The 27,294-nt window shown below is 37.3% G+C and overlaps 1 protein-coding gene across 1 annotated transcript in view; it reads right to left on the reverse strand.

Moving 5' to 3' along the window:
• Window positions 1-26,598, reverse strand: part of LOC120626838 (CCR4-NOT transcription complex subunit 6-like) — a 31,925-nt gene extending 5,327 nt beyond the window's left edge. The window contains exons 1-5 of the mRNA XM_039894606.1: window positions 26,529-26,598; window positions 4,839-4,996; window positions 2,602-2,756; window positions 1,080-1,231; window positions 189-431 (exon numbers count right to left, since the gene is read on the reverse strand). Coding sequence (XP_039750540.1) covers window positions 189-431; window positions 1,080-1,231; window positions 2,602-2,756; window positions 4,839-4,982 — 694 coding nt within the window. The 5' untranslated portion in view covers window positions 4,983-4,996; window positions 26,529-26,598. The remainder of the gene's footprint in view (window positions 1-188; window positions 432-1,079; window positions 1,232-2,601; window positions 2,757-4,838; window positions 4,997-26,528) is intronic.
• Window positions 26,599-27,294: the final 696 nt, after the last annotated feature.

A 27,294-nucleotide genomic window follows, 5' to 3' on the forward strand; every position in this document is an offset into this window, starting at 1 on the left:
ACGGGCTCACGAGGCTAAACACCTACACCAGGTTCATGGACACGGGTAGCAGTACGTGTTCCTGGCACGCCTTGCGAATTGTTGCTCCGTTTACAGGCGATGTTTTTTTCACTTTCCATCAGATGGACAATCTGCAAATTAATACGACAAAAAAAAACAAAAGATATATCTAAGATAAAATATCTTACCGCTATCAGGTAGCGAGTTGAAATCGCCGCATAGCAATAACTGTACATTTTCCTTCTGGCCGGACATACGCAGCGTTCTGGCAGAGTCGTCCAATAAAGACCGCAATTCGTTGCTCAGCATCATGGTTTGGATCAATTTCACGTCGCAGAACTCAGGGTCCCAGTGTATGTGCGCCGTGCATACTAGAATTGGTTGTGCTAGGGTCGACGGGTCCGTAGGTATCCCGGATAGATCGTTAAACGCTGAAAACAAAATTCAAATTTAAAAAACCTCCACTTTATAGAGTTTAGATTATTCAACTAGTCAAGCTATTTGATACCATTTTGAAGTAGTTTTGAAAAAGGAATGCAATTCGCCATTTTATAGTGGCGTCCATGTTGGATTTCAAATATGTCATAGTGTATAGTACACACACACACACACACACACACACACACACACACACACACACACACACACACACACACACACACACACACAGATACCCACACGACATGCAAAACTTTAGTTTTAGCACCAGGTTTTTGGTTGTTATTTATATTCGACTCAACCGGCTTCTTCTTGGCGACTATAACATTTTGCGTTTTTGTTTCCAATTATCATACTAAGCCAATTCGCAACCTTTAATACCTAGTCACTTTAGTTGACTGATCAGTTTTAGTAACTTTTACTATAAATTCAGTCCAAATAAGACAAAAAAAATGCGGCCTAACTCGTGTTAATAAGCTAATACTTCTATAAATACAAGTAGGTAATAAATACATTTTAACGGAATTTGACACTTATATAGTGTCAAATTCCGTTAAAGTGTTCCTGCTGTGAATTTAAAACCATATTTTCTTAAAAAAAAAAAAGGAAAAGGAATAGCCAGTTGAGCTTTTGTCCCTCACCATTGTCCCATGCCGCATCCTTTGTTTTTAATAATGCAGCTAAGCCGATGTTGTCCTTTGGCATCACCCGATTTAACATGTTGTCTGAACCTTCGCTGTTCGCCATAGCTAGTTGATTGAATTCAATAAGGTGCTCCTTTACTAAGGTGAATCTGTGGAAATAAAAACATAGCAGTAAAGTATAGTATAAATTATGGATAGAAGAAGGATGCTATGCGGAAATCCATGATATTATGAAAATTAAGCTTAATTTGATATACTCCGCGAAACCGCGAAAACCAGGAGAATCTATATGGTGTAATTTATAATTTCTCTAATTCAATTTAATTGTTAACATCTGAGGATGCTCCGGTTTCGGAGCGAAACGTGCGAAGAGGGTACATTGCCGAAGATCTGTTTGGTGTGGAGTATAAGAATTATAAATTACACCATACAGATTCTTGGGGCGAGCAGGCAAAGTATAGCAAATTAAGCGTAATTTTCCCAACAGTATAAATGACTACGTTATTGATAAAATAGCTTGGGTGTAAATTATTGCTCTAACTAGGTTGCTGTTCTAATAATTCAAAATGACAATGTAAGATGGTGATAACAATAAAAAAAACACACGGCTAAGTGTTGTGGGCTTCTTCTTAGACCAGGACGCGTTTGGAACCCTCGCAGTTTTAGTTTTAAGTTTACGTAAGTATATGGTTATCGCCATCATCTTACTACCGTGTAATTCTCAATAGAAAGTGCCACGTATGGGCCTAAATAAATTTTTTTTTGACTTAAGGTGTGTGGATTCGAACTCGGTCCTTCGGTCGGTGAAGACCAGCTCCTACCCATTGGGCTATCACCGCTTATCAAATATTACTTGCTTTAAAATAGTGCGGAACCTGCATGGTCTCAAGAATATTCTTAAAGGCGTGTAAAGTCTAGCAGACTGCACTACTGAAATCAATCTGTCATCTAAAGGTTTTTGGATTAGATCTATTATAACTTTCGGGCGCAGCATTCATATATGTACTTGTTTGTAGGCTCAACAAAATATTAGAAGAATGTATTCTCCAATATTTAAGTTATAGGGTTATGCGAATTAACTGTGCTAAAAATATATTAACACATTGCTGTCGATTATAGTATTGGAATTCTCATTCATCTCAATCATTGTTGATTATATTATGGATTACCTTTACCTAACCTAAACTATATGAGCTTTGGTAAGGGTAAGGGTTTTGGTACGGCTTTGTGTGGTATGAGTTCCAATAAAATAAATAAATATACTACGACAATGCACACATCGCCACCTAGCCCCAAAGTAAGCGTAGCTTGTGTTATGGGTACTAAGATGACTGATGAATATTTTTATGAATAATATACATAAATAAATAGCAATATACATATAAACACCCAGACTCTGAAAAACATTCATGCTCATCACAGAAACATTTTCCAGTAGTGGGAATCCAATAAATTAACTAAGTTCAGTGTCAAGAAGCCTGTTCCCCGTGGTAGGTGATAAACAGGATGTTGAACTCACTTTGAAGTTCTGAAGAAAATAGCGCATCCATCGACGTACTTCCGTTCCGATTCGGACATTGTCTTTGCGCGTGATTTGGGCGAAAATATACCATCGTAGCCATCCTGTTTTAACTCCGGCAGAAAAAAAGCATAGAATTGATCCGTTTCGACTTCCTGTAATTGAAAAAAAACGAGTAAATAGGTGCTCTGGTGTATTGCTACCATAGCTTTAAATCTTTATTATTTTAATGTTGACGCTCTTGTTTCAGAAATATAATCCTAACTAGCCATTACCCACTTTCTTTGTCCACTTTTATCCAAATCCCTCGGGAACTATTTGTTTTGCTGGGATAATATGTTACTCTCCGTTCTTTAATCTAACTCTATGCAAAAATCTATTTGATTGGTTGCTTAGGTAGGGCGTGAAGGAAGGACTGTTTGTCCTAAACAAACATACTTTCTATATATAATATTATATTATGTATTTATAATATTATTACTAGTATTTATAATATTAGTAAGGAAGCGAGTGCTCTTTTTAATTAAAATACTACAATAAGCGATGATTACTACCTACCTACAAGTAGAAGGAGCCAGAAACTTAGGACTCGGTGCGAAGTTTCTGGGATTTTGAGAAATTCCAACTAAATGCACTGAGAGGCTTTTTTTAAAACATAATTATTTCGAATCGAAACTCGCAACAAACCATAAATCTCCATACATTTCACAGTTGTCTACTACGCATTCCTGTTAAGAATTTCTGATAAAATCAATGAAAACACCGGTTAATTTTTCATTCAGTGATCCAATGGTGTTACAAGAAATAAGAGGTAACCACTGGTACCTACATGCTTTCTAAGAGGACACGTTTAAACTTGGATAATTATTTTAACGAATGGGCTTTGACTTTACCTACTGCCCTGTACTGTGGGTATAGTTTTGAGAGATGTTCTATTGACCAGGGCAGGACATCTTAAGCTATAACCACATAATTAAAAACATACATTTACAAGACCTATATTAATGCATAAAAAAAAACTCCACTTTAGTAGTGTTTCTCGAACGAAGTTGAACTTCATATCATTTAGCAGTTAACAGTCATTATTTTACCTCTAATGTTCTAAACATTCGCATGGCTAGCAACATTACGCGGTTGTGAAGTGAGACGTGCGCGGGGCGTTTTTACTGTTTTTGTACAGAATGTACTCCTGGATTCTGTACGTTCTTATTCCATGGGTATAACTAACCAGGGGATAAGGAAGTATGCTTTGGTCGTGGATTTATTATTTCATACCCATAAGATCAATGCGCCTTACAGTCGAGTCAGCGGTCAAGTATTGTTGTTAAGTCTCATACAACTCGTGAATACGCGTTTACCTTTCGACATTGATGACTTCTTTAATGGGATACAATGTCCAGATTAATGAACCGCATTGCATGGTTGAGCTGGGAAAGAATGCTCGGACTCTTTTTGTTGCTTCACGTCATTACACAGTACTCCATCAAAGTTATGAATTGATTGACGTTTGAGACTAAAGTATCATTTTTTATACCATCCAAACATTAGTCTTAGTAGCACTTTTTACTCGCGACTTTGAGATAATGTTATAATCGTTTAAGAGATTGATTTTGAGTTTTTTAATCTGCTTTAGGTATGAAGAAAAATTTATGTATGAAGGAAATTCAGTAACGAGGCTTTTGATAGGAGGCGGTTGCCGGGGTAATTTACAATTAACATCTTATGGCTCAGATTGATGGACGCAGCACGTTGCAGAACGTGTTCCTTGCATGCCCAAGTGTTGCTCTGTTTAAATGCAATGGTTTTCCACTTACCCTCAATAGGTGGCCCATCAACTTGGTCCGTCAATTAATAGTATATAAAAAAAAATACGACGTAGGTGCTGAACAAACAGCGTATAACTCAGTGACGTTCCGCTATAATTATTCATCATTATACAGACAGGGCTTCACACTAATGAAATTTATACGTTTTTGTGATTAAATAAAGATATATCTGATATCTTTAAACGAGCAATTATTGTATATATATAATTGGAATCTCAGAATCGGCTCCAACGATTTTCATGAAATTTAGTATACGGAGGGTTTCGGGGGCGATAAATCGATCTAGCTGGGATTCATTTTTAGAAAATGTAATTTATTCGTGTTTTCCGGTAATAACCGATTTGGTGCAGACGATGTTGCGCGGGTCAGCTAGTTATTATTATTATTTTAATTATTATATTTGACAGCCACCTGTAAACTGATGATGTCCGCTGAGTAATGTCTGATCTCATCGAGGATGCCCTTTTTCCTGTAGTCCCACTCCAGCGCCCAGCTAGGGCAGTAGCCGTACATCTGTCTGGTCGCGTACTTGTCGCAGAGCACGTTGTAGCACATCACGGTGAATATACCTGGAAACAAAGGCAACAGTTATAAATAAGAGGCACTGGTATATAACAACTTCAGTTTGTTACGAGCTTTATCTTAAGGGGTCCATAATTCATTCCGCTACATATCATCATCATATCATTATCATTATCATTCATTTCATTCATTCATTCATTATAAAGACCCATTGCCGGCCCATTACAGGACACGGGTCTCCCCTACAATGAGAAGGGCTTAGCCCGTACCAAGCTGGCCTAGTGCGGATTGGAGGATTCCACACGCCTTTGAGATCATTATGGAGAACTCTCAGGTATGCAGGCCTCACGATGTTTTCCTTCACCGTTGAAGCAAATTATATTTTAATTACTTAAAATGCACATGACTCCGAAAAGTTAGAGGTGCTGGGCTTCGAACTCGGCCCCGAAAGTGAAGTCGAAGTACTAACCACTGGGCTATCATCTACTACCAAATAGACGAAAAACGAAAAAAGTTTTGTTCATTATTTAGTAGAGAAGAAATACTATACTGACAATAGAATATGTATTAGAGAAACCATGTATATGAAGAGACAGCAGTAGAAACTGTCAGGAGAAAACAGCCCGGTAAATGCCGTAACTCAAAATGCAACATTGTCATGCTTCGAGGATAGCCACGCGACATCGGGTCTTCGTTTTTCTAAACCCTACAATGTCCGATATTGCCGTGACTTCAAGTCGCACCTAATGACGCCTTTTTGCAACACTCGCTGCAGGCGCGCGGCGAAAATGAGCCGTTTAGATGCCATTAACAACTGCGTTAAGCACCCTAGAGCCAGCAGTTCAGAACATTGTTGAACGTGGTAATGGCGTAAACAGCGGGCAACGTAATCGATTATGAATTACTTCACTCGTAACCGATTACGTTTACTACATTGTATCTAGGGGCGGCACTAGAAAGTTTTTAGAGTGGTGTAAGATGTCGAAGTGGTAGTTTGAGATATCTATCTATCATATCTACCTACTGCCAATGCTGATGTTGGACATGGGTCTATTATAGGATTTTTTTTTCTGGTCGGAGGCTTCGGCCGTGGCTAGTTCCCACGCTACCGCCAAACAATTTTGCGTTCCGTTACGATGTCACGCAGAAACTGATAGGTTTAATATAACTGTCATACCCCTAATTAAAGGTCTAACAGGTTAGCCCGTTAACCTCCAAATAATTTTATGTTTGACAAATCTCGACGACGGTAATGGTTTTCATGATTTTCGATATAATAATGTCATAGTACAATAAAATTGGCAGCTAATTTTTTTAACGTCATAGTTCCTTTAAATTCGTACAACCCTAAAACTGGCAGTTAAGATATTGTTAAACGTGGTAGTAGTAGCAAAATGCAAAATGTTATCGATCATTAAATCCTTACCGACAACGGTAGTGAACCGATCACTGGTACTTTATTATTATTATTATTTAACTCTTTATTTGTACACCACAATGAAGTTAGGAAAATAAAAAAACAATACAAATACAAAGACAGAAGTAGAATACAAAAGGCGGAATACATTAAGAACTGATCTAGCATAATATGATTGAGAAAAGTGCAAAAGATGTGAGCAGATGTCGGATGATGTTTAAAATAAACCAAACCAGCAATAAGCCTATCATACAGCAATAGCTGAAACTTATAAAGTTCATTGAATTAAGGTTCAAAAAGCGGAGTTCCGTCCTCCATCTCATCATCACAAATTCAATTAATTTATATGCGAGCAAAAGGCATAACCTATCGATGGAAAATCATCAGATCCAAATTGGTTCACCTAGTTAAAGTAAAACATATACGAAACTAATATTCCTTCTTCCATATCGTCGTCATATTTAATTGTTCCTTTGAAAAAATGAGAATTATCGATGTTTGAAATTGGAAAAATTTAATTTTGGGGCCTATAAAAAACCCTAAAAAGGTCCAAACTCTAACGAGACTGAAAAGAGTTTAGGCCGTTCACGCTGTGCAAGTGCGGAACGTTATTAATACTCTTATGCATGCAGATTTCCTTTACCCATAAAGCAAGTATTTGAAATGCTTAATAAAAACGCACACAACTCTGAAAAGTTAGAGCTACGTGCCCTCTCCGAACAAGAACTTTAAGCCTTACCTACTGCGCTATCCGTGGTTACAGCAAATATTAAATAAACCAAAACAAAATAATATAACCAAAATAAAATGAACATTTAGTATAGAAAATAATAAATCAATATCATGTTACCTCCGGAGTTAAGAGTTCGTAACTCCTAAGTTACGTGTATGATTTAATGAGATAAATCGAGACGTACGTTTCGTTACGGATGTGGTTTCCTGGTAGTAAGGATTTATGGTTCAGGAAAACGCTGTCCACAAAGTTAATTGCAACCGGCGACAATCCTCAATGGCAATTAATTTCCGAAGGCTTCTTGCGCAGATATTGATTTACAATACTCAACTTTGCCATTTGCTTAGAATTGGAATTTACATTATAATCCCCTGCAAGGCTAGGCTAAAATTATATCCTAGATTATATACATCCCCTGACGAGGGGTACAATTTACGTGTACCCCTACCAAAGCACAGCAACTGGGAATAGGAGTTTACCCCCGTTTATACTCGTATATAATTTGGATATTATTTCCACACGTGCGCCAATGCTTGGAGAGAAGATATAATTTGGTCCTATTGTCGGGAAAAATAATGTCTGCTGCACATGTTATCCGTGCAGAGGGACATAAAATAGACTGAGGATGATGATCATTTAGTGTTTTCGTCACCAATCGGCCGTGGTTATTGAACGCAAAGCGATCACATGGGTCGCTCCGGCACGTTTCGCATGTGCGCCGCGTCCCGTGGCAACTCATCGGGCATACAATGCCCGTCGCCCGGGCACGTGCTGCGGCCGTATTGATCGCAGGTGACGTTGACTTTGCGCCGATTAGCATGGGGCGCGGTAAGGACGAAACGTGGCTCGTCACTGTTGACGATATGTTTTTTTCGGCTGCCGTTTTCAAGATTATCATCCGAAACAGATCCCTAGATGCATCACTCGCATAACCTTCGAGCATAGAAGAATCTACTGGAATTGTCCAGTCTCCCACATTTTTATACACTGTCCGTGGGATAGGCGCACGAATGTAGACAATATCCAAATAGGGGGAACTAACATATAAATAATATGCCTGTATGCCATGTGGTGACGGCAGATCAGAATCCTATTGTCACAACCCCTCTTCCCGCAGATGTCGTAAGTACAAGGCAACTGAGGGAATATAACGGAGAACGGACAGCAGCATCCTCTGTGCTACTACCATCTAATGCGACCACTTACTCGACTGCCACAGCGTGGCGATTATGGACAAACCCTTCCGTTGGGAGAGGCCTTTAGTCCAGCAGTGGACTGTTATAGCTATTGATGATACTTGTAATATTGAACGGGGGCCTTGTTTAGGAAAGTAGTTTTTTCCCTTTGTAAGAGAATAAAATCGAGGTTGATTTTTGGCACATCTCCTCTAGCATAGGAGTAATCTGAGCTCATACCCCTTCATGCTTTTCAAATAATGGAATTTACAGATTCTTATCATATTCTAGAGATAAAACCGGAACGAAGGCTTGAAGTGCTCTCTCGTCACTACCAGGGTGGTAGACAATGTCGACTTCCTAGGGGCGCTGAGAATTTATTTTTAAAAAACCAAAATAATGCAATTGTAGTAGGTTACAAATACTCAGTTGATCTATAGGTTCATTAAATAAATATTATAATTCAAAAATAAACAGAACTTTTCTTTTGTCAGAATGCATTTCAACATTATAGTCAGCGATGATACAGCAAATCAGCCGATCCACCGTTGTTGCTCACCAATGTTCGCTGATGCGATCATCACGTTCCGCGTAAAACAAACGTTGTTTATGCGATTTATTTGTCGATATTCGCGTCCAAATCTTGAAACCTCATTAGACGGTGGACGTATACCGTTACAAAATTCTATCACGCTCGCCTAATTATATCCAATAGTAATAATACGAAAGATACCTTATCCAATTTTTTAAGAGAATTATATTTAAGGCCGGGATTAAGCGAATAATAAAATTGTATAGAAGCAGGATTTAGGTACAAATACAGATTCTAAAGCATTGCTAAAGCAATCTTTAATGGGTGGGTAATTAGCTACGATGTAAGAGCAATACCTACCCAAGCTTTTTTGTCCTTTATAAATTATTATCCTTAATATTTTAATGGGATTTGAATAAGCTTACTTTTAACATAACCTTTGAACTTATTGAGGGACGTCTCAAAGATTTCTTTCGATAATTTGTTATAAAATAATTTCCCTTGATGTCGCCTCGCATACTTCAATTACTTTGCGGAAGTAAATTTACCTAGTTATCTAGAAAAAATATACATTTAAAGGAGATATCTTCTTAAAAGAGTCAACGTTTGAATTAGTATTCAACAAAATAGCTCGATACATTTGTATTGAGTGAAGGTGAAATCAATAGAGCAGCGGTCAGAAACTCGCCGGCCACGTGCCGACAAGCTCGGGCTCTGTGCCCGACGCTAACGACGTCTTGTTAGCACCTATTGAGACTTATTACGTCATATTGTCAGCCTCTCTGACGCAGTGGCTAGAGCTGTGGGAGTGGGAGTTCCTGGGTACGTTGTTAAAAGACATAGCACAGCGGAGGGTAAGCATTGATACCAAAGACCAATGTTTGTGTTACCAGTGATGTCTTACAGATCTGAAATGTGGTCGGTTAATATGGGCCTCATAAGAAGACTCGAAGTCACTCAGCGGGCGATGGAAAGAGCTATGCTAGGAGTAGTTCTACGGGAACCAATCAGTAATGAGGAGATCCGTAGAAGAGAGCTAGAGTTACTAAAATAGATTAGCGAGTCGCGAATCTGAAGTGGCAATGAGCGGCCACATATCTTGTCAAATGAGAATAATATACCAGCATTTATCTTAATAACTTGATAATCATCACTATGAGAGATAGTTTACTACTTAGATTAGTTAACTACTTCTAAGGAGTTTCACATCTGCCGTGTGTGAATTGCACCAAGGTGTGACGTGCTCTGGTAGGTTTTGACCGTAATTTCATCGTGTCACCGTACTACGGTTGCCAAGAGTTTTACATACAGAGTGCGAATCTAAAGATTTAACCATTTTGCTTCACTGGTGCAGTGGCGAACGCTGCGATTACAAAAACATCGATTAGGAAACCTGCATGCCTAAGAGTGCTCCATAACATTCTCAAAGACAAGTTTTCTAATGGGTGCTGATGATGATGATGAAAGATAAGAAAAGCTTTGTATTGTCGCCACTGTCACAATTGATGTCTACGCGACAATCATACAAAGGTCATCAGAACGTGTACTAATTGAAACGTCACCCATAATACTCGACAAACGTGATCGGACTGAGAGGTCCACGTTTTTATAGCGATCAATCAAAACATCAAAAGAACAAAAAACAATGATATTGGAAGGTCGGAGGAGGACGAAAATATGTTTGAAATTATTCATACCCAATTCCAATTAGCACGTGTATAATTTACAACAGGAGTTAAATCAATTTTGGGGTTGTATAACTCAAAATTTAAAAGTTAAGTTTTGTTAATTTGTAATGCATCACCCACTTGTGTTGGCGGTAGAATCTACCGAGAAGAAACCGGCAAAATACTCAGTACTTGATCCTTTCGAACATCAATATTATATTACTAAAAATATTTTATTTCAGCAAATGATGACAACGAAGCCCTGCGAGCTGCTGCGGAGCTATAATGGCGCTATCGTAAGTAGTAATCTTATACAGATTTTAGCTATTGCGCCGCTAAAATACTATTGCTCTATTTTATTAAATATTTCATTCTTATTCTTTCTTCATTCACTGTCAGGTGCGAGAGAGCTTGAGATTGCAGTACTGAGAAGGCGAACTGTTAAAGAAAAAAAGATTACGTGGATCTTTTCCCCACTACTAATGGATAAGTTGTCTTGGTAGGCAATTCTATAACACCAAGGACCTACCCGATTTTATATACATGTTAATAAAACTTTTATGAATCCATAAATTATGTTTTTACGGTTTCTGCTCGATGTAAAACGTAATTTGCCATAGTCAACTAGTTATTGGATTTCACTAGACATGCGTCGTTTTACCCCTGGAACATTCACGTGTAACAGCCATTTGCATAAGAAAGCATGTGGCGTATTGAAACGTGTAATTTGTATGGATTTTCCATGCAACCGAGGCATATGGGAGAAATTTCGTGGGAACAGAACACATGTCGAATTTCAACCTTCAATTTCCGATTTAAATCACATATCAGTTTCAAAAGCGATATGTATGGACAGAACTATCTAATGATATTTTTGCTATTCCGCTTTTGTTAGTAGAGTAGAATTTCATATATGCCCTGTAGAGTAGAATTTCAGGTATCGAAACGCTCAATCGGTTGGAATCTTTCTGGGCTATCACTAAATACAAAAGGACATACTGAACATACTTACGTTCTTTTATTAACTAGGTGATAGCCACTTTAGTTACTATATCGATAACTCTGGTTGGTAATTTCTGGTGAGTATAGCTCTCTCCATCGCCCGATGAAGAGTCATTAGATATAATAAAGCTCTCTTATAGTGCAAATAGAGCGACCATGTTTTGGAGCCATAAGTTATTATCAGCAAATATTCACTGCTCGAAGACATTGGTCTCTATGCACTACCAGGATTTTGGACATATCACCCACGTGGAATTAAGGCGTGACGGGTTCTAATAAAATAAATCTTTGTTTACGCCCACATAACTGCCATGGTAAAGAAGTAATGGTCATTTTTTGAGCAACACAAAAAGTATCAAAATTAATACAACGTACATTACTCTGCGTAGGTATGTAATAGTCGTGAGTCATGCAAAATTGGGAGTTGCTATTCGTGGGAATTAATAATTACTTCTAATCTCTGAAGAGGTCCAGTTTAGGGCTAACTGTCGCAATTGTCGCCGCAAATGGTTACTATACTAGATCGTAGACGATTAATTCGGATATCTCATGCAAACTGGCGCGTTTACACATGCAAGTGCACTCGCTTACGTCTTGCACAAGTTTCTTGGTTTACATTACTTGCAGCTTTATATTACTTAAAGCTGAAAGGGGCAGACACATTATATCTACAATTTACATAAGTAAATGACTGGGGAATTATTTTTGCAGAGTTTTCTGAGATTGCACGCCCCGATGCAAATGATGAAGAACATGTAGTAGTGGTAGAGCTTTTTGGGAAATAGCTCGTCCGGGGAAGTACTACCACCAAGCTTATTGCAATGCTGTATTCCAGTCTGAAGGGTTAAATATAGGCACGTGATGCTTAGAACCTACGGCTCAGGTTATTGGACACAGTGCAGCACGTTGCAGGATGTGTTCCTTGCATGCCCTGCGAAGTTTTTCTCTGTTTATACCATCAGGTGGGCTTTATGCTTGGTCCGTCAATTATAACCATACAAAAATATCCCAATTCACAATCCGTCGAAGCGACCGATAGCAGCTACAGATTGCGTGTGTAGACACCCATTTGAAGGAATCAATCAGCGTGCAATCGATCGCTGCGACGGATTGTGAATAGGGACCTTAATGATTTACTCGTGAAGTAGATCGCAGACAAGCCTCATATTTTTAGTAATAGTAATGGTATAATAATAGCTTTTCATGACAAAGCTCATCTGGGAAGCACCAACTACTGCCATGCTTATGTATGCCGCAAAGCAGCATTTATGTAGTCAATCAGCAGAGTTCGGACTGAAGGGGGGTTAGGTGGTTGCCGGTGTAATTAGGTTCCTACCCTGCAAGTGTTGATGTGTTTATTATAGGCGACGGATTTCCACTTACCGTCAGGTAGACCAGTTTAGTCCGTCAAACGATACCATCAAAAACACTCGCACAGATACACGCCCACGGGCTAATAAATGAGGATATTTTATGAACTACCTTGTCATATGTAGTAATTGTTTAGTAAGGCTTTCTACAGTTATAATGAATTCTTGGAAAGTAAAATATTGTGAAGATGCATGATATAATTTATTATTTAATAATTACTATGTGACGTATAATATTAATATTTATGAATAAATGACTATTGACTATTGACTATTATAACGTATCATAGCATTGATCTTTTAATCTTAATTTCAAAATACTGCACGTTGGCGAAAGTAAGGCTGTATGAAAGCGACGTAAGATCAAGTCCGCCTCGCTGCCATCTGGTCTCATATGAATATAATGGAAGGAGGCGCGAACAGTTTATTACCGATGTCATTACACAGGCATCTTGTATGCTGACATGTTATTGCATGCCTCTTTCACTTCGAACTTAGGCAAGTCATGATACCTACACCAGCGGAGATTTTCACTAACTGGTCGATTACTAAAAGATGTTTGAGTATTCCCTTCAAATTTGTTTACGGTTTGACCACAATACAATTAATTTAGTCTTCTCTGCCCGACTGGCAAGCCGACGACAAAAGCAGTTCATTAAATTGTGCCAGGAGCGTCTGGTGAAAGCCAGCTGTAAGTATTGCCCATCTAATTACACCTATTATTATTGCCTTTAACTGCATTCTCATCTGGTGGTAAGTTATGATGCAGTTCAAGATGTTAGCAGGTTAATCTGTTATGCATATGGCAGTATTATAAATCCAAATTAAATTGGCAACCCCAAATGAGGTGGACAGATAACATCAAGCTAGTTGCTGAAAGCCGCTGGAAACAAGTGGCCCAGGATCGTGGATTTTGGAACTCCTTTCAAAAGACCTATGGCCGTCAATCAAGCAGTGGACGGGTGTTAATCGGTTGAATTGATGATGATGTTAAATTGCTTCATGTTGCGGTTTGCAACATGAACAATTTAACATCATCATCAATTCAACATGACAATTCTTTTTCGTGTGAAAATATACTATTATTATGATTAGCATAAGTCATAATCGATGCAAAAATACGAGAATTAGCAAACCAATAAAATGAGTGACAAAAAGCATTAACCACCATCGCCACCTAGACATATCCAAGAGTCACGGATGCGAGGAGGCCGCAGCCAATGTCTCTCATTGTGCATTGTTCCCCGAAAGGCCAACGAAGGGCATTTCCTCTCTTCCTGGGCCAATTGACCGTGAGCTTCATTGAGTGCAATTGTATCGCCTAATTTGGCTCGTAAACGGGCTATATATAAATATTGCGTCTAGTTGTAAATCTTGCGGACACTAGAATAAGTTAGTTGTATTCCGTTTAGGAGTAACAATAGAGCTAATAGCATGATACCCCATGGACATAAGCAAGTACGCTTGATTTACTTGTTTTTAATGCCCGACGCGACGCCTCATAGGGGTATTTTCAAATCAAGAGTAATGGCAGTTGCCAATTGCACTTCACCGTAAACTGCATCATTACCAAAAATCTGGAGTGAATTTAGATAATGTTGGTGTAGATATTTACTAATTTGTTATGCAGAAATGGCCACGACGCCTTATTAATGTTTTTGAATCTGCGATGATAAAATATATATCTGTGCAAATTTAATTCCGCGAGGTAACGCCCGCTTTTATCCAATACTTGGGGCTACACAATTGCATGTAGAAATTTAAGAAAAAAAAACAATCCGTTTATGCGAGCCGCAACAAAAAAAGGGATACCGCGTAATGGTTACACAATTTGTACCGATCGTGCGTATCGGCCCGTACCTGCGACGCTGTTTGCGCATGTTCATTCGACTGTGCTTAATATATCAGACTGTTGTCCGTACTTGGCCGCGGTTATTTAGGTTTTTAAAAATCCGGGTACCCTTTCTTTTGTCGGGATATAATATATCCTATGGTCGTCTCCAGGCTGCAAACTAGTTCTATCAATATAAGTAAAGTGGGCACGCCATTTACTTATACTTAGGAAACAATAAAGCAAACAGAAACACATTCGCATTCATAAAAGTCGGTAATCGTAGCGTTAGTGGAAAGGAAAAGTGACACCTACCGAGTTGCTGCTGGACCCAAGACCGTGGTATTTGGACCTTCCTACAAAATCTTTATATCTAGCAGTAGAGATCTCCGGCAGTCTCCAAATATAATGATTACCATCCTTAGGCAGGAGACGGCACGCTAAAAAGACCAAATGAATTCGTTTCCCACCTAGATGGGAAAGACAGTGCGCGAGTAAAGACTTCCTATGCACCTATATAGAAAAAGCAATGAAGATTATTTCAATCGGCGACCAGTAATCTTTCAATTTAACGCAACGTATAATATTCAACAAAAGGCATGTTACGTAATGAGATATCCGTGACTCCAAAGGACTGATACGTTTCGTTAAAATTTGATCGTGTGAGCTCAATATCGTGCCTACAGTCGGGGTTTGGGAACGTAATGACCTTCTGGCATTCTCTGTCTTTGTATATAGATTATTAAACCTACTGTGTACAGTCATTCAACGTTTATATTCCTAGAGATAATAAGAATTTTACTCTTGGTCTGTCGGACGATTTTTAAAGGAAGACGGCCAAGTGGAATTCAGCCTTGCGAACTTAGGGCTCCGTACCTGCACAAGAATTACGTATGAATGAATATGGTTTTATTGTGCACCACAAAAAGTACATAAAAAAGAAAAGTATAAGAAATACAACGGATACAATTTGGCGGTATTATCGCTTCAATGGCGAAGACAACAAATATCGAAAACATACCCATATATATATATATATATATATATATATATATGTAACAATACTTGTAACTAAATTCAAATATAATAACTAACAATATCAATATAATATATAATAATGATATTTACTTATTAACAGTTAAATAAATTAAATATGAAACGAAATAAATAATTATCCTCAAATATAAAGAACAAAAGTAAAAAAAGAGAAAAATGGAGCAGTGAACTATCGTGGTTCATCAGACGATTGAGACATAAAAGTGATCTTTCACAAGTTTTTTTAAAGATTTGGATGGATTTTCCTCTCGTACGTGCGTATAATTATATTTGTCTAGATATTGTCTGCGTTTTTTACATATCCCCTGGGAACCATTAAATTTCCTGGGATAAAAAGTATATCAGTTCTTCACATTTTTTCCACTAACTCTGTGCCCGAAATCAAGTTTATTGGTTACTTTTCAAGTTTATTATTTGTTTGGCCTACCTTTAAGCCAAACAAATACACTTTCACATTTATATTAAAATATCGATTGGTTAAATTATTTGAACGTTTTTCTAAAATTTTGCGCGTACCTACAATGTCGCGCGGAACCGCTATGGTACTTACTTAAGTCCGAGTCTTTGACTTATTATTGGCAGTCGCAATTGAAATAGGACTTATCTACTTTAAATTGAGAATATGCAGCATTTTGTATTAAAATATCCCACTTTACCCCTGTACCAAATGAAAAAAAATTAGATGCCCAATCTCTGCAGGTTTTTTGTTATATTTATATTTTTCGAGAAGTTATTCACGATAAATATTTTCTTACTGTTTTGATATGGAACCCTAAAAGTGGTAATTGAGTCGCTTCCGAGAAAATTACTACGTAAAGATTTTCTTGGTTGAAATACTTCTTTGGCCGCCCTAGGGAATAGTTAATTAAACGGAACATTGTTTGACCGCGGCGGGTAGAACATTTTTAAACATAAAATGTAAAATACTGAGTCATGATACGCTGTCAGGCTGTAAGCTATGAGAGTAGCACAAATATTAAGGCAAAGCCAAACGGCGGCGTCAACACTGCGTCCTATGCGGCGTCAAATTATTGCGTACAGCGTTTGACCAACCGCAGCACTCTTTCTCCAAGGCGCGCTTCTTGGTTTTGTCGCGGTTTACTCGTCTTTTTACTACTCTTACTTCAGCCAATACGAGCACGAATAACCACGCACGCACACACCCTATTATAATAAGTAGATTTTCGTTCGTATTTTTTTGTGTCACTGTAAATTTTATATTCTCAAAACCAATCAAAAGAAGCGCCTGTTCGAGGAAGGGTCTTATTATTGACAGCAAGCAGGGCGCAAATTTGGGCGCTAATTACCACCGCTGCGTTGAACCATCCACTTATGTGGCTTTCAAGTGTGCGTTCTGCGAGCAACAGGAGTCTTGCTCGTATACGCGCTTCTTTTATTCCACAATTTTTATTTTATTCCACTATAGGGCTGTTAGTACTTGACTGCAGTTCCAACTGTTGGTAATGCATCATCACTTAAGTACCACCAGATTATAGAGAGTTTAGACTAGTCTAAATGGTAACTGGCAAACCTGCAAGGGGTATGGCAGTTAGATGAAACCCATTCCCCTAAATGGTTTCTACGCGTCATCGTACCGGAATACTAAATAGCTTAGCGGCACGTCTTGGTCAGTCGTGTGGTAACTAGCCACGGTTAAAGGCTCACACCAGAAAAATCAGAAACTATAAATTCCAAATAGCCCCTGCCGAGGATCTCACCCGAGACTTCTAACTAATAAAAAAATCCAGCGCTCCCCGTTGCGTCACGGACGTCGCCAAAAATCACACCCAAACTGGTACACGAGTATGAAATATTTTCAACCAGTTGCCAACCGAAACCCACCGCGATATTTCCTTAATACCAATCATAAGAATCGAACGTTCTAGTCTGGGGATTGATTGCTCACAGGACGCAAACTTGGACGCTGCTTAGACGCAGGTTCGACAATGTGGTGTCGACCTCGCTTAAGAACGTTCGCGGTTTAAAATTATCAGAATTAATCTAACTACGACAGTATTTTCTACCGTCTGTCTCCTATATTAATGGCAAAAGACCGTAAACAATTTCGACTTGTCCATTGTACAATTTATCTCGCTTTGCACTAATAGCAAAGTTCACTTAGACGTTCGCGTTGCTTATTGCCGTTATTTTGTAATTAAACGAATCCTTTGCTCGGCTAACGGGACCCAAGTAATTTGCTTGGTAAATCAAAAATAGATTTTGATGAAGGTAAAGTTAGTTAGTATGCTTAGTTATCAATGTTACAATTGGAGACTGCCTGTCTAATGTTAAGCTTACTAGGCAACGGGTCACAAGGTAGATTTCCGGGTCAAGTCTGAAATTGTTCGGTTGGTTTTCAATTTTAATCACTCTAAATAAAATTAAGTGTTGAATTTGAACAATCTATTGGCGCGTCTTGTCACTTATGGCAAAAAAAAAATCGATATGCCGTCACGGAAAATGACCTAACGCTAAATTTTGGCTCCCTTGTGTGGTACCATAAACCGGATGGTGCATGGTACTTACTGGTGCGAATGGACATGGAAGCGATGTCGCTTAGAGATATCGCGTCATAGTTAATACACACAAATTCCGAATTTTTCGAATAATGTTCTATAAGAGTTTAGGTTGGCACTTAAAGATCGCTTAGTTATAAAGCCGCATTTTGTATACTGAATAGATACTTCTTAAAGTTTCTGCTTTTCATGTTCATATCTCTATCTTTTTCCGAAATGTATAAAAAAAGCAACATGCAGGGTCCCTCCTACGAGAGGTGAAGCCTGAAAGAAATTAATAAACTGAGATTATATATCCACGAAAATCAAGAGGATAGGCATAAAAAAGCTATATGTTTTAAAATGTGCGTATCACAGTCTCCCTATGATAGAGTATCCCGACACTGGTTGTCACTCTGATGAATGCTGAGTAGTGTACTGAGCATTCATCAAAGTGTCAACGTAAATCAAGTAGATAACCATAAAAAAGCTATAGGTATGTTGCAAAATGTGCGTATCACAGTCATATCAAGCGTGAGTGTACGTGAATTACCTCACACACAACTCAGGGTAATAGCCGACAGTGAAACAAAGGTGAAAGGCTGCGATCAAACGTTTTGCACGCTCGATTCTCGCCTTTGATTTATGCAAATTAGGTGTACACACGGCAAAAACCCTCGCAAATCATGCATGCACCTTAACAGCTATACTTCATAGGTCAATTTGCAATGGCAAGATATCAGATGACTATCTGTAGACACTGCAGTGCCTACATGGTGTATGTGATAGCTACAGTCCGTGACGGCAGGATGCAACGCCAATTGAAGACCAAAACAATTTATTTATGCTTTCGTTATTTTCAAAAGGCCATTCCCTTTTAATTTCATGGTTCATTTAGAATTTCGTATACAAGAATTTAGGGGCCCGTCTGTTAAAACGTATTTATTCAATTTTCGTTAATTTTTTTAAGTTTAGAATATATATAAATATAAATAAATATATATACTGCTACAATACACACATCGCCATCTGGCTCCAAAGTATGATGATTTTTTAAAGAATAATATACATACAAACTTATAACACACATATAAACACCCAGACACTGAAAAAGAGTCATGTTCATCACACAAACATTTTCCAGTTGCGGGAATCGAACCTACGGCTTTGGACTCAGATAGCAGGGTCGGTGCCCACTGCGCCAATGGGCCGTCAACACTAGGCTATGTCCGGAACTAGGTAGATCAACACTATAAATAGGTATAGAACCTCCAAGTAATTCGACCCCTTTGTTCATGAACTCATGCCGCCACCGCTTAGCTATCAGCACAGAAAATTACTTAGGAGACAGGGTTGGCATATAAGTAATTGCAAAGCTAGAAGCAAATAAAAGCGAAACTTACTATAGATGTATTTTGAAAAATAAAATATGTTTTTATAAACTTTTATCTATAAAAAAGATAATATCACATATTCTGTCTCTCTGATACCGTGTTCTGTTCAATCCGGCTACTCCTCCATATCTGTAAGAACGGTTTGAGTTTCTCAGTGATTGTCACTTTCGCTCTCTACGTTCTGAAGATAACCTTATCCTAAAAATTACCATATACTATAATATATAATAATATAATAATATAATAATACCATAGTACTTCTTTCTACTCTAAATCCTTTTCAGTTGAAGCTGTTCCGCTATGGAACTCTCTCCCCTTTCAAATTAGACGCGCGCAGTCACTACCGATTTTCAAGAGACTTCTTAAAAAACATTTTATGCCACCCTAATTAGTCTGTTTTTTGCTTCTGAGTCATTTTTCTTTGTATTGTAGACCTCCACTTTGTATGATATAGTAATTGATATATATATATGTATATTATTTTTGAAGTGAAACTTCTTTAGCGGCGTTGAGCACTTTTTCTGTAATGGGTATAAAATCTTAAACTCGCGTCAGGACACGTGACCTGATCGAAAAAGCGTAAGACGGATGGAGAGTAGACAGCTATCTACTATTTATTTATTTATTATTTATTTACTATTTTGTATCAGTTTTAGAGATTGGCGATGATAGTTCTGGTAATGATGATGGTGAAAAAGTCGTTGAAATTATGGATGAAAGTTGATTTTTCGGAGAGATAAACTTTTTAATGTAAAATAATTGTAATAGTTTTAAAGTGTTAAATTTTTAATGTAATATAAATTGTCATGTTTGTGTACGATAGCGCAATAAATGAATATTGTATTCTACCACATAAATGATAGTCACACTCCCGGAGTGCAACCCGTTTTTTTTTATTTTTATAACTGTTTCTTGTGTACAACCTAACCCTAAAGTCTAAGTTTTTTTTCCCTTTCCTTTGTTGGGTTGCGTGGCAGTGATCGCTTTTTAGTGATAAGGCCGCCCATTGTGCCTGTGTTTTATTTAATGTTGTTTTTGTTTATAATTTCATTGATGTTAGGTGTACAATAAAGTGTATTTTCATTTCATTTCAATAATATGATATAATTAAAATTAAAAACAGTCCACAGTTGGATTAAAGGAATCTACCATCGGGAGGGTGTGCCCATAATCACCACGCTGGGCATTAAAAAATTATTAATGAAGATGGAATTAGTAGCACAGAGGACGCTGTTTGTTTTTCTGAGATAAATAATAGCTTATGTCAGTCCCCGTCCTTTAAATTAACTCGGATATCGAAGATACTGAGGTTAGATTTTTAATAATTCATATGTATGCCTAATAATAGGTTTAATATGATTGCTAATCAAATAACATTAGTTCAATATGATTTATCTGTAAGTGAATATGCAAAAATGATTCTTTAAGATAAATAAATAATTCTTTAACCTGAACTCCATGCTAACAATCATGTTGCTTAGTTAGGGCGAGAAGGAAGGAAAAATAAAAACCCACTTTCGTATTTATAATATTAATAAATATTATTTATCTGCAGGTGAAGTGCCTGCCCTGGTCAAAAAGTCTTCGCAAGCCACCGAGCAGATTCAAATTAATTAATTATAACTGTGGGCGAGTTTACGATCGGGGCACCGCCCCGGCCGCCCGGCTACCAAAGCGTGCATGAAGATGTACACCGCAGAGGTTTAAATGAAGATAACGACGCTTTACGATCGCCCCATTCGCCGCGGAAACATACACATAAAATTGAACCCATCTGAAGATATCGCAGCTTTTGCTTTACCTACCACTCAATCGTTAATCGTTATTTCCGTAACTATTTTGAGTGCAAGCTGGTGCAATTGAAATAAGCAAAAGTGGAGCGTATAGAGCAAGTATAGGTTATAGTAGTATAGCTTTTTGTGGCAGAGCGTTTGGGAAAGTTTGCTTTTTTTTAACAGCTACCGTCATGCTTATTTCTGGCGCGAAGCCTTTACTGCGATCCGATCTGAAGGGCGTGGTTTCAGGTGTTTTTAGAAGAACGTGCGAACGAACTTAATTTAATTATTTTTAACCGGACTTACTTCAATGTTGTGTATACCTGTAAGTGATAACTTGTACTCGGACAATAAACTATAATCTAAAATTATTAATGATAATACAGTGTATCGTTGGTATATCTAATGAAAAAAAAAAAACGTGAGGCTTAACACCTACGCCTTTGACCTACTTTGGTCGCAAATATGACCACGTTTGCGAATTTCATTCAAATAGTATTTACTGTTATTAATGTATTTGTGATATGTTATAGTATATATTAGTTTATTATTATTATTTATGTTATCCTTTTGTTTTCCTTACCCTAAGGTTGGCTGAAAGAGATCGCTACAAAGCGATAAAGCCTTTTGTATACTTCTTTTGTCGGTGTTTTTTTTTAATCTTCTTCTGTATTTTTATTTGTGTGCAAATAAAAAGTATAAATAAATAAAATATTCCTCAGATTTACCACTCGATCATTATTCGTTATTTCCGTAAAAATATTGACTATCACATGCAAACTAGTGCGGTCGAAATATGCGATAAAAGAGCGTATAGAGGCAGTGTGATATTTTTGTGGCAGAGCTCGTCCGTAAAAGTGCTCCTCTAAGCTTATTTCTGCCGCAAAGAAGCATTGCTCTGTACCGGTCTTAAGGGGTGGTGGGCGTTGTATTTACAGGCAGATGAAACTTTTCACTAACGCTGCCCGGACACTGATTGAAACTTTGTAGCACGTATTCCTCGCCCTAGGAAGTGGTGTTTCATTTAAAGGCGACAATCCGTCAATTATAACTGTTAAAGCAAAGCTCCAAATATACTCGTACATACAAACTATTTTTTGCTGATGTCATACAGCCATACAAATACGTAGATACATTGTCATACTGTTAATCGGAATTATTATTCAGTGGACACCAGAAAACTTGTCTTTACACTTTATCAATTTAAACAAGGATGTTAACTCCTTGAATTACTATCGAGTACAACGCCAATGCAAGTCAGTATGTGGATGATGTTATGATCAAAATTCCTTCCGCGCACGACGCAATACTACACAGCATATTTATAAAACAAGGAGGTGGACATTGCATTAATCTCTTTGTCGTACTATTAGTTAGTTTTATTCCGCCGCTGTCAAATAAATCCTTAAATGCGTGGTATCGATCGCCTTTTAATCTTGATTGATCGTGATTTTTTGTAGATGGCACTGACGCAGCAAACCATGTGAGTCGGTAGCATTAACCAAAATGCCGAGGGTTTATTTTGAATGGCAATTGATAATTCAGGTTGGGACCTCTTTTTCGAAAATTATGCATCAAGATACCTGTATTAACATTTGTTTGGAAAGTGAAACTATCATGTATATTAAATGAATTTCAATGGAAGGTTTTTTCTGAGCATTATCAAATGGATTTCATTAGGTAAGCAGATTTATATCCACACGCTTCAATAAAAAAGTGGCATAATTGGAGATTAGAGTTACGAAATAGAGCAATGTCCAAAAGTTGAATGAAGATAAATGCATAAAACCAGATTCAAATGTGTCGAGTGTGATCGCGATGCAAATATAATTATTGTACACACCGTCATATAAAATGCCCACTTCGGAAATTAGCTCTAACCCTCTTAGGTGAGTCAGGCTTAACTCCTATCCGCTTTAAACTAGATACTGAGTCCAGCTCTCGGGAAAAAATGAACCAAGAAATTAAATTATGTGGAAGATTACTTATACAAATTATATAAAACTAACGAGTTTGTATGTTTATAGGCACTTATCTCAATACTAGTGCAGTCATATCTGTAAAATAATGAGTTGATAATTAATCTGTTTATTGAGGAAGAAGGTTATAGGATTTTATTTTATTTTAATACGGTTGGAAGCACAGATCTCATCTTGATACTATAAAGAGGCTATGATTTAAAATAACGTGTACAAGATTCTAGCAAACAAAAAAAAATGGAAATAAAACCAGTAAGTAGCTTCTTTCATTTGAACAGTTATTTCTAAAAAAAAATATACTACGACAATTCACCCGTCGCCATCTAGCCCCAAAGTTAGCGTAGCGTGTGTTATGGTTACTTAGATGACTGATGAATATTATTATGAATAATATACATAAATACTTATAATATACATATAAACCCCCGAACACTGAAAAACATGCATATTCATCACACAACCACTATCCAGTTGTGAGAATCGAACCCACGGCGTTGGATGCAGAAAGCAGTGTCGCTGCCCACTGCGCCAATCGGCCGTCAAATTTTACGATAACAACTAAATGGATACACAGTAAATGCTTCAATAAGGAATAAGTGCAACTATATATTCAAAACTGTAGATAATGCTTCGATTAAGTTATAAGAAGCTTTTATCCGCGTCTTCGCTCACGTTTGTTTTTTTTTTCATCCCTACGGAAACCATTTTATTTACTTTGGCATGAATGTATGACTACGGAGCCTGCCTCAGTGCCAGTTCAACAATTTAATCGGTTTAAATGCCGTGCATGCCTAAGATTTTACATTCTAAATCTCGGAGCTTTTAAGGTGCCAGTCTCGGATGCATCCTTCTCTCTGCAACTAAACCCACTAAAATTAGGTACATATACCTAATTTCAGTGGGTTTAGTTTAGCTGTTGGTTGTGCACATGGAATAATAGCTATTTGTTCAACTCTTTCGTAATGACTAATTAGGGAGAGTTTAAACAATTAAGTACATTTGCATAAATGATTTTTATCTATGACCGTGCAAATAAATTAATATAAAAGTAAAACCAATTTATTCAGAAAAAAATACCTTTATGCATTTTTACGTTTTAGTGAATTTGAATATTTTGGCATGGAATTGAAGACTATTCATATCAAGTGGGTTATTTTATAATTTGTTGTCTATTGCCAACGTCGACTTAGAATTATTTGTTAATAACCTATCAACTAAAATAAAAATTGCAAAAATAATCCCAAATTTTCCGAGCAAATAGTACCTTATATATAAAATATCAGAAAAGGGCAAATGATGATAGCCTAGGGGCTCCTTTTCGAGAAATCGAGTTCCTCTTACTTCTGCCTAACTTTTCGAAGTAACGTACGTTTTCCATTTAAGCCATCAAAATATCACTTTCTTTGACGGTGAAGGAAAACATCGTGAGGAAACCTGCATGCCTAAGAGTTCTCCATAACGTTGTAAAAGGCGTGTGATGTCTATCACTTGGCTAGCGTGGTAGAATATGGTCTCATTCTGAGAGTAGACCCGGGGCTGATAATGGGTTGATGAAAATGATTGCATCTTCAGATCAAACCATTACCGGCCCACTACAGAGCACAGTCGCATTCCAAAATGAGAAGGGGTAAACGCCGTAGTCCACCACGCTGACCCAGTGCGGATTGGTGGACACCTATGAGAACATTATGAAGAACTCTGGAATGCAGGACGATGTTTTCCATCACCGTTGAAGCAAGTGATATTTTAATTACTTAAAACGCATATATCTCAGAAAAGTTAGAGGTGGGATTCAAACTCGGTCCCCCGAAAGTGAAGTCGAGCTCCTACCCAATGCGCTATCACAGCTTTACATGATTGCATACAGGAACTATATTAATATCATACAATAATATATAATACAATAATATATAATGTCATCTTTCATTCATTAGTGTTATAGTTATCCATTAATTATGTTGTTCCATCTAGTAGTGTACGTAGCCCTGCCGTACTAACAAGATATAAAAAAAGAAAAAGGTAGCAGATGAGCTGCAGACGGTGGTTATAGCATAAATGGTATAGATGGACCTTTGCTCTTGGCTTAGATTAAAAAAAAATCGCATTTCGACATAGTTAGCTGGATTGAAATTCGATTAGTAATGTCAAATTCATTTCTGGAACATTTCGATACCTTATTAGATAAATAAACAAATTGACACACTATCGCATTTATGATATCAGTTAGTATGGATAAAAGAAGATATACGGCTATATGTTGAAGGGCGTACCCCGGTCTGTTATTTATGCATGCATGCATGAGCCGCACCTATAAGAGATTGCGATGCACTTGCTGCATAATTAATGACAGAACTTGTTCGCGATTATTCTATTAACGCTTTTTTAATAACTTTCTGCGTGTTTATTGGCCATTAACACGTAAGATGAATGCCGGTTGTTGGTATGTTAATTGTTTCATTCGCAAAACTGCGCTCTTTGATCGAACGGTTTTAGCTCGTAAATGAAAAAGCAAATTATTGAACGACAAGTTTGTGTATTGCAAGTGAAACAAAAAAATTATAAACCGAGCTCGAGCCTCGGGGTGGATTGCGATCTCGGCATATTTTAAGTTGTTTTATAATGATTGTTTCTGGCGATAAAACAATGAAAATTATTTATTTTTTTATTCGAATATTCAATTAAAATTATTCTTTTGAATTTGGAACGCGTGATTGGGGAAGGTATATTTTATTTTGTTTTTTTTAAAATATCTTTTTCTGCACATTTATTTTGTATCACTGATACTCTTTGGCTAATTTTAATCTTTGATTATGTGTGGTATTGGAATATTAACTGCAAACCAATAAAATGGATGAATCGTTGTCCTTAAGTTATGACACGTGTTCATGTCAATGTTTACATTTTTACGACAAGGTTTATAGTTAAAACACTACACAAAAATAATAGTAGCGTTAAAACGTAAAGCCCTGAGTCAATGTGGAATTTAATTAAGATTTGCGTCCAGAATTTTAATTTGTTTCTGTAAAAAAAATCAATTATACGATGAGACACGTAGCGTTCACGTATAAATGATTAATGAACACATTTTGCATTGAAAACAGCACGACATTGACATAGATAACAAAAACGGAGGAGGACAAAAAAAGTACTCACATGTCGGCCGACTCCTATTCGGTCTCGTCAAGGGTATCCAAGGCCTCTGTGGTGGTAAGGTGGCAGTAACTGAAACAAATAACAATTAAAATTAACATTTTCTTGTGTTAATGAGGGATTTTTTTTAATACGGTTGGTCAAAAAGTGATACTTTTTGTATAGCGTGCCGAAACTTGGATTTTCTGCCCTTGTGCTTTCAACTAAATTATCACATGCAATAATAACCGGGATCAAAAGCTTATCGTGCTTTCAGATTCACGACGAGGTACATTCCCTAACTCAGGACTAGTACAGCGTTTTTAAAAGAAAAAACAGTTTTTTCCTGGTGAAAAAAACTGGGAATTAAAAAAATGTAAAAGGACCTCGCTATCTGTAGTTGAGTATAAAAACCAATAGACCCAACGAGGTACCCTGGTAGAATAATTTTCAACTTAACAGTTCAAACAGCATGTAAACGTTAAAGGCTACCTAGACAAAAAAAAACAAAAAAGCAGTTTCACATGAGAGTAAATCAGGCTTCAAATATTTTTAATACCAAGAAGTATGGCTCAATAATTGATAATCCTGACACATCTATCTATAAAAATTACAGGACAAAAAAGTAAATCAAGAATCTTGAGCAAAAACTATTAATATAGAGATTGGAAGATCGTGCATCATTGCTACATCTCATTTCAATTGTATTTCGCTCTCGCTTATCCTCGCCTTCCTATTTAGGAAGTGACAAAAAATCAATTTTCGTTTACGTTCGTCGTCAAGGTGCACG

The sequence above is a fragment of the Pararge aegeria genome, chromosome 10, assembly GCF_905163445.1.
Source record: "Pararge aegeria chromosome 10, ilParAegt1.1, whole genome shotgun sequence".
In the NCBI taxonomy this organism is placed as follows: Eukaryota; Metazoa; Arthropoda; class Insecta; order Lepidoptera; family Nymphalidae; genus Pararge; species Pararge aegeria.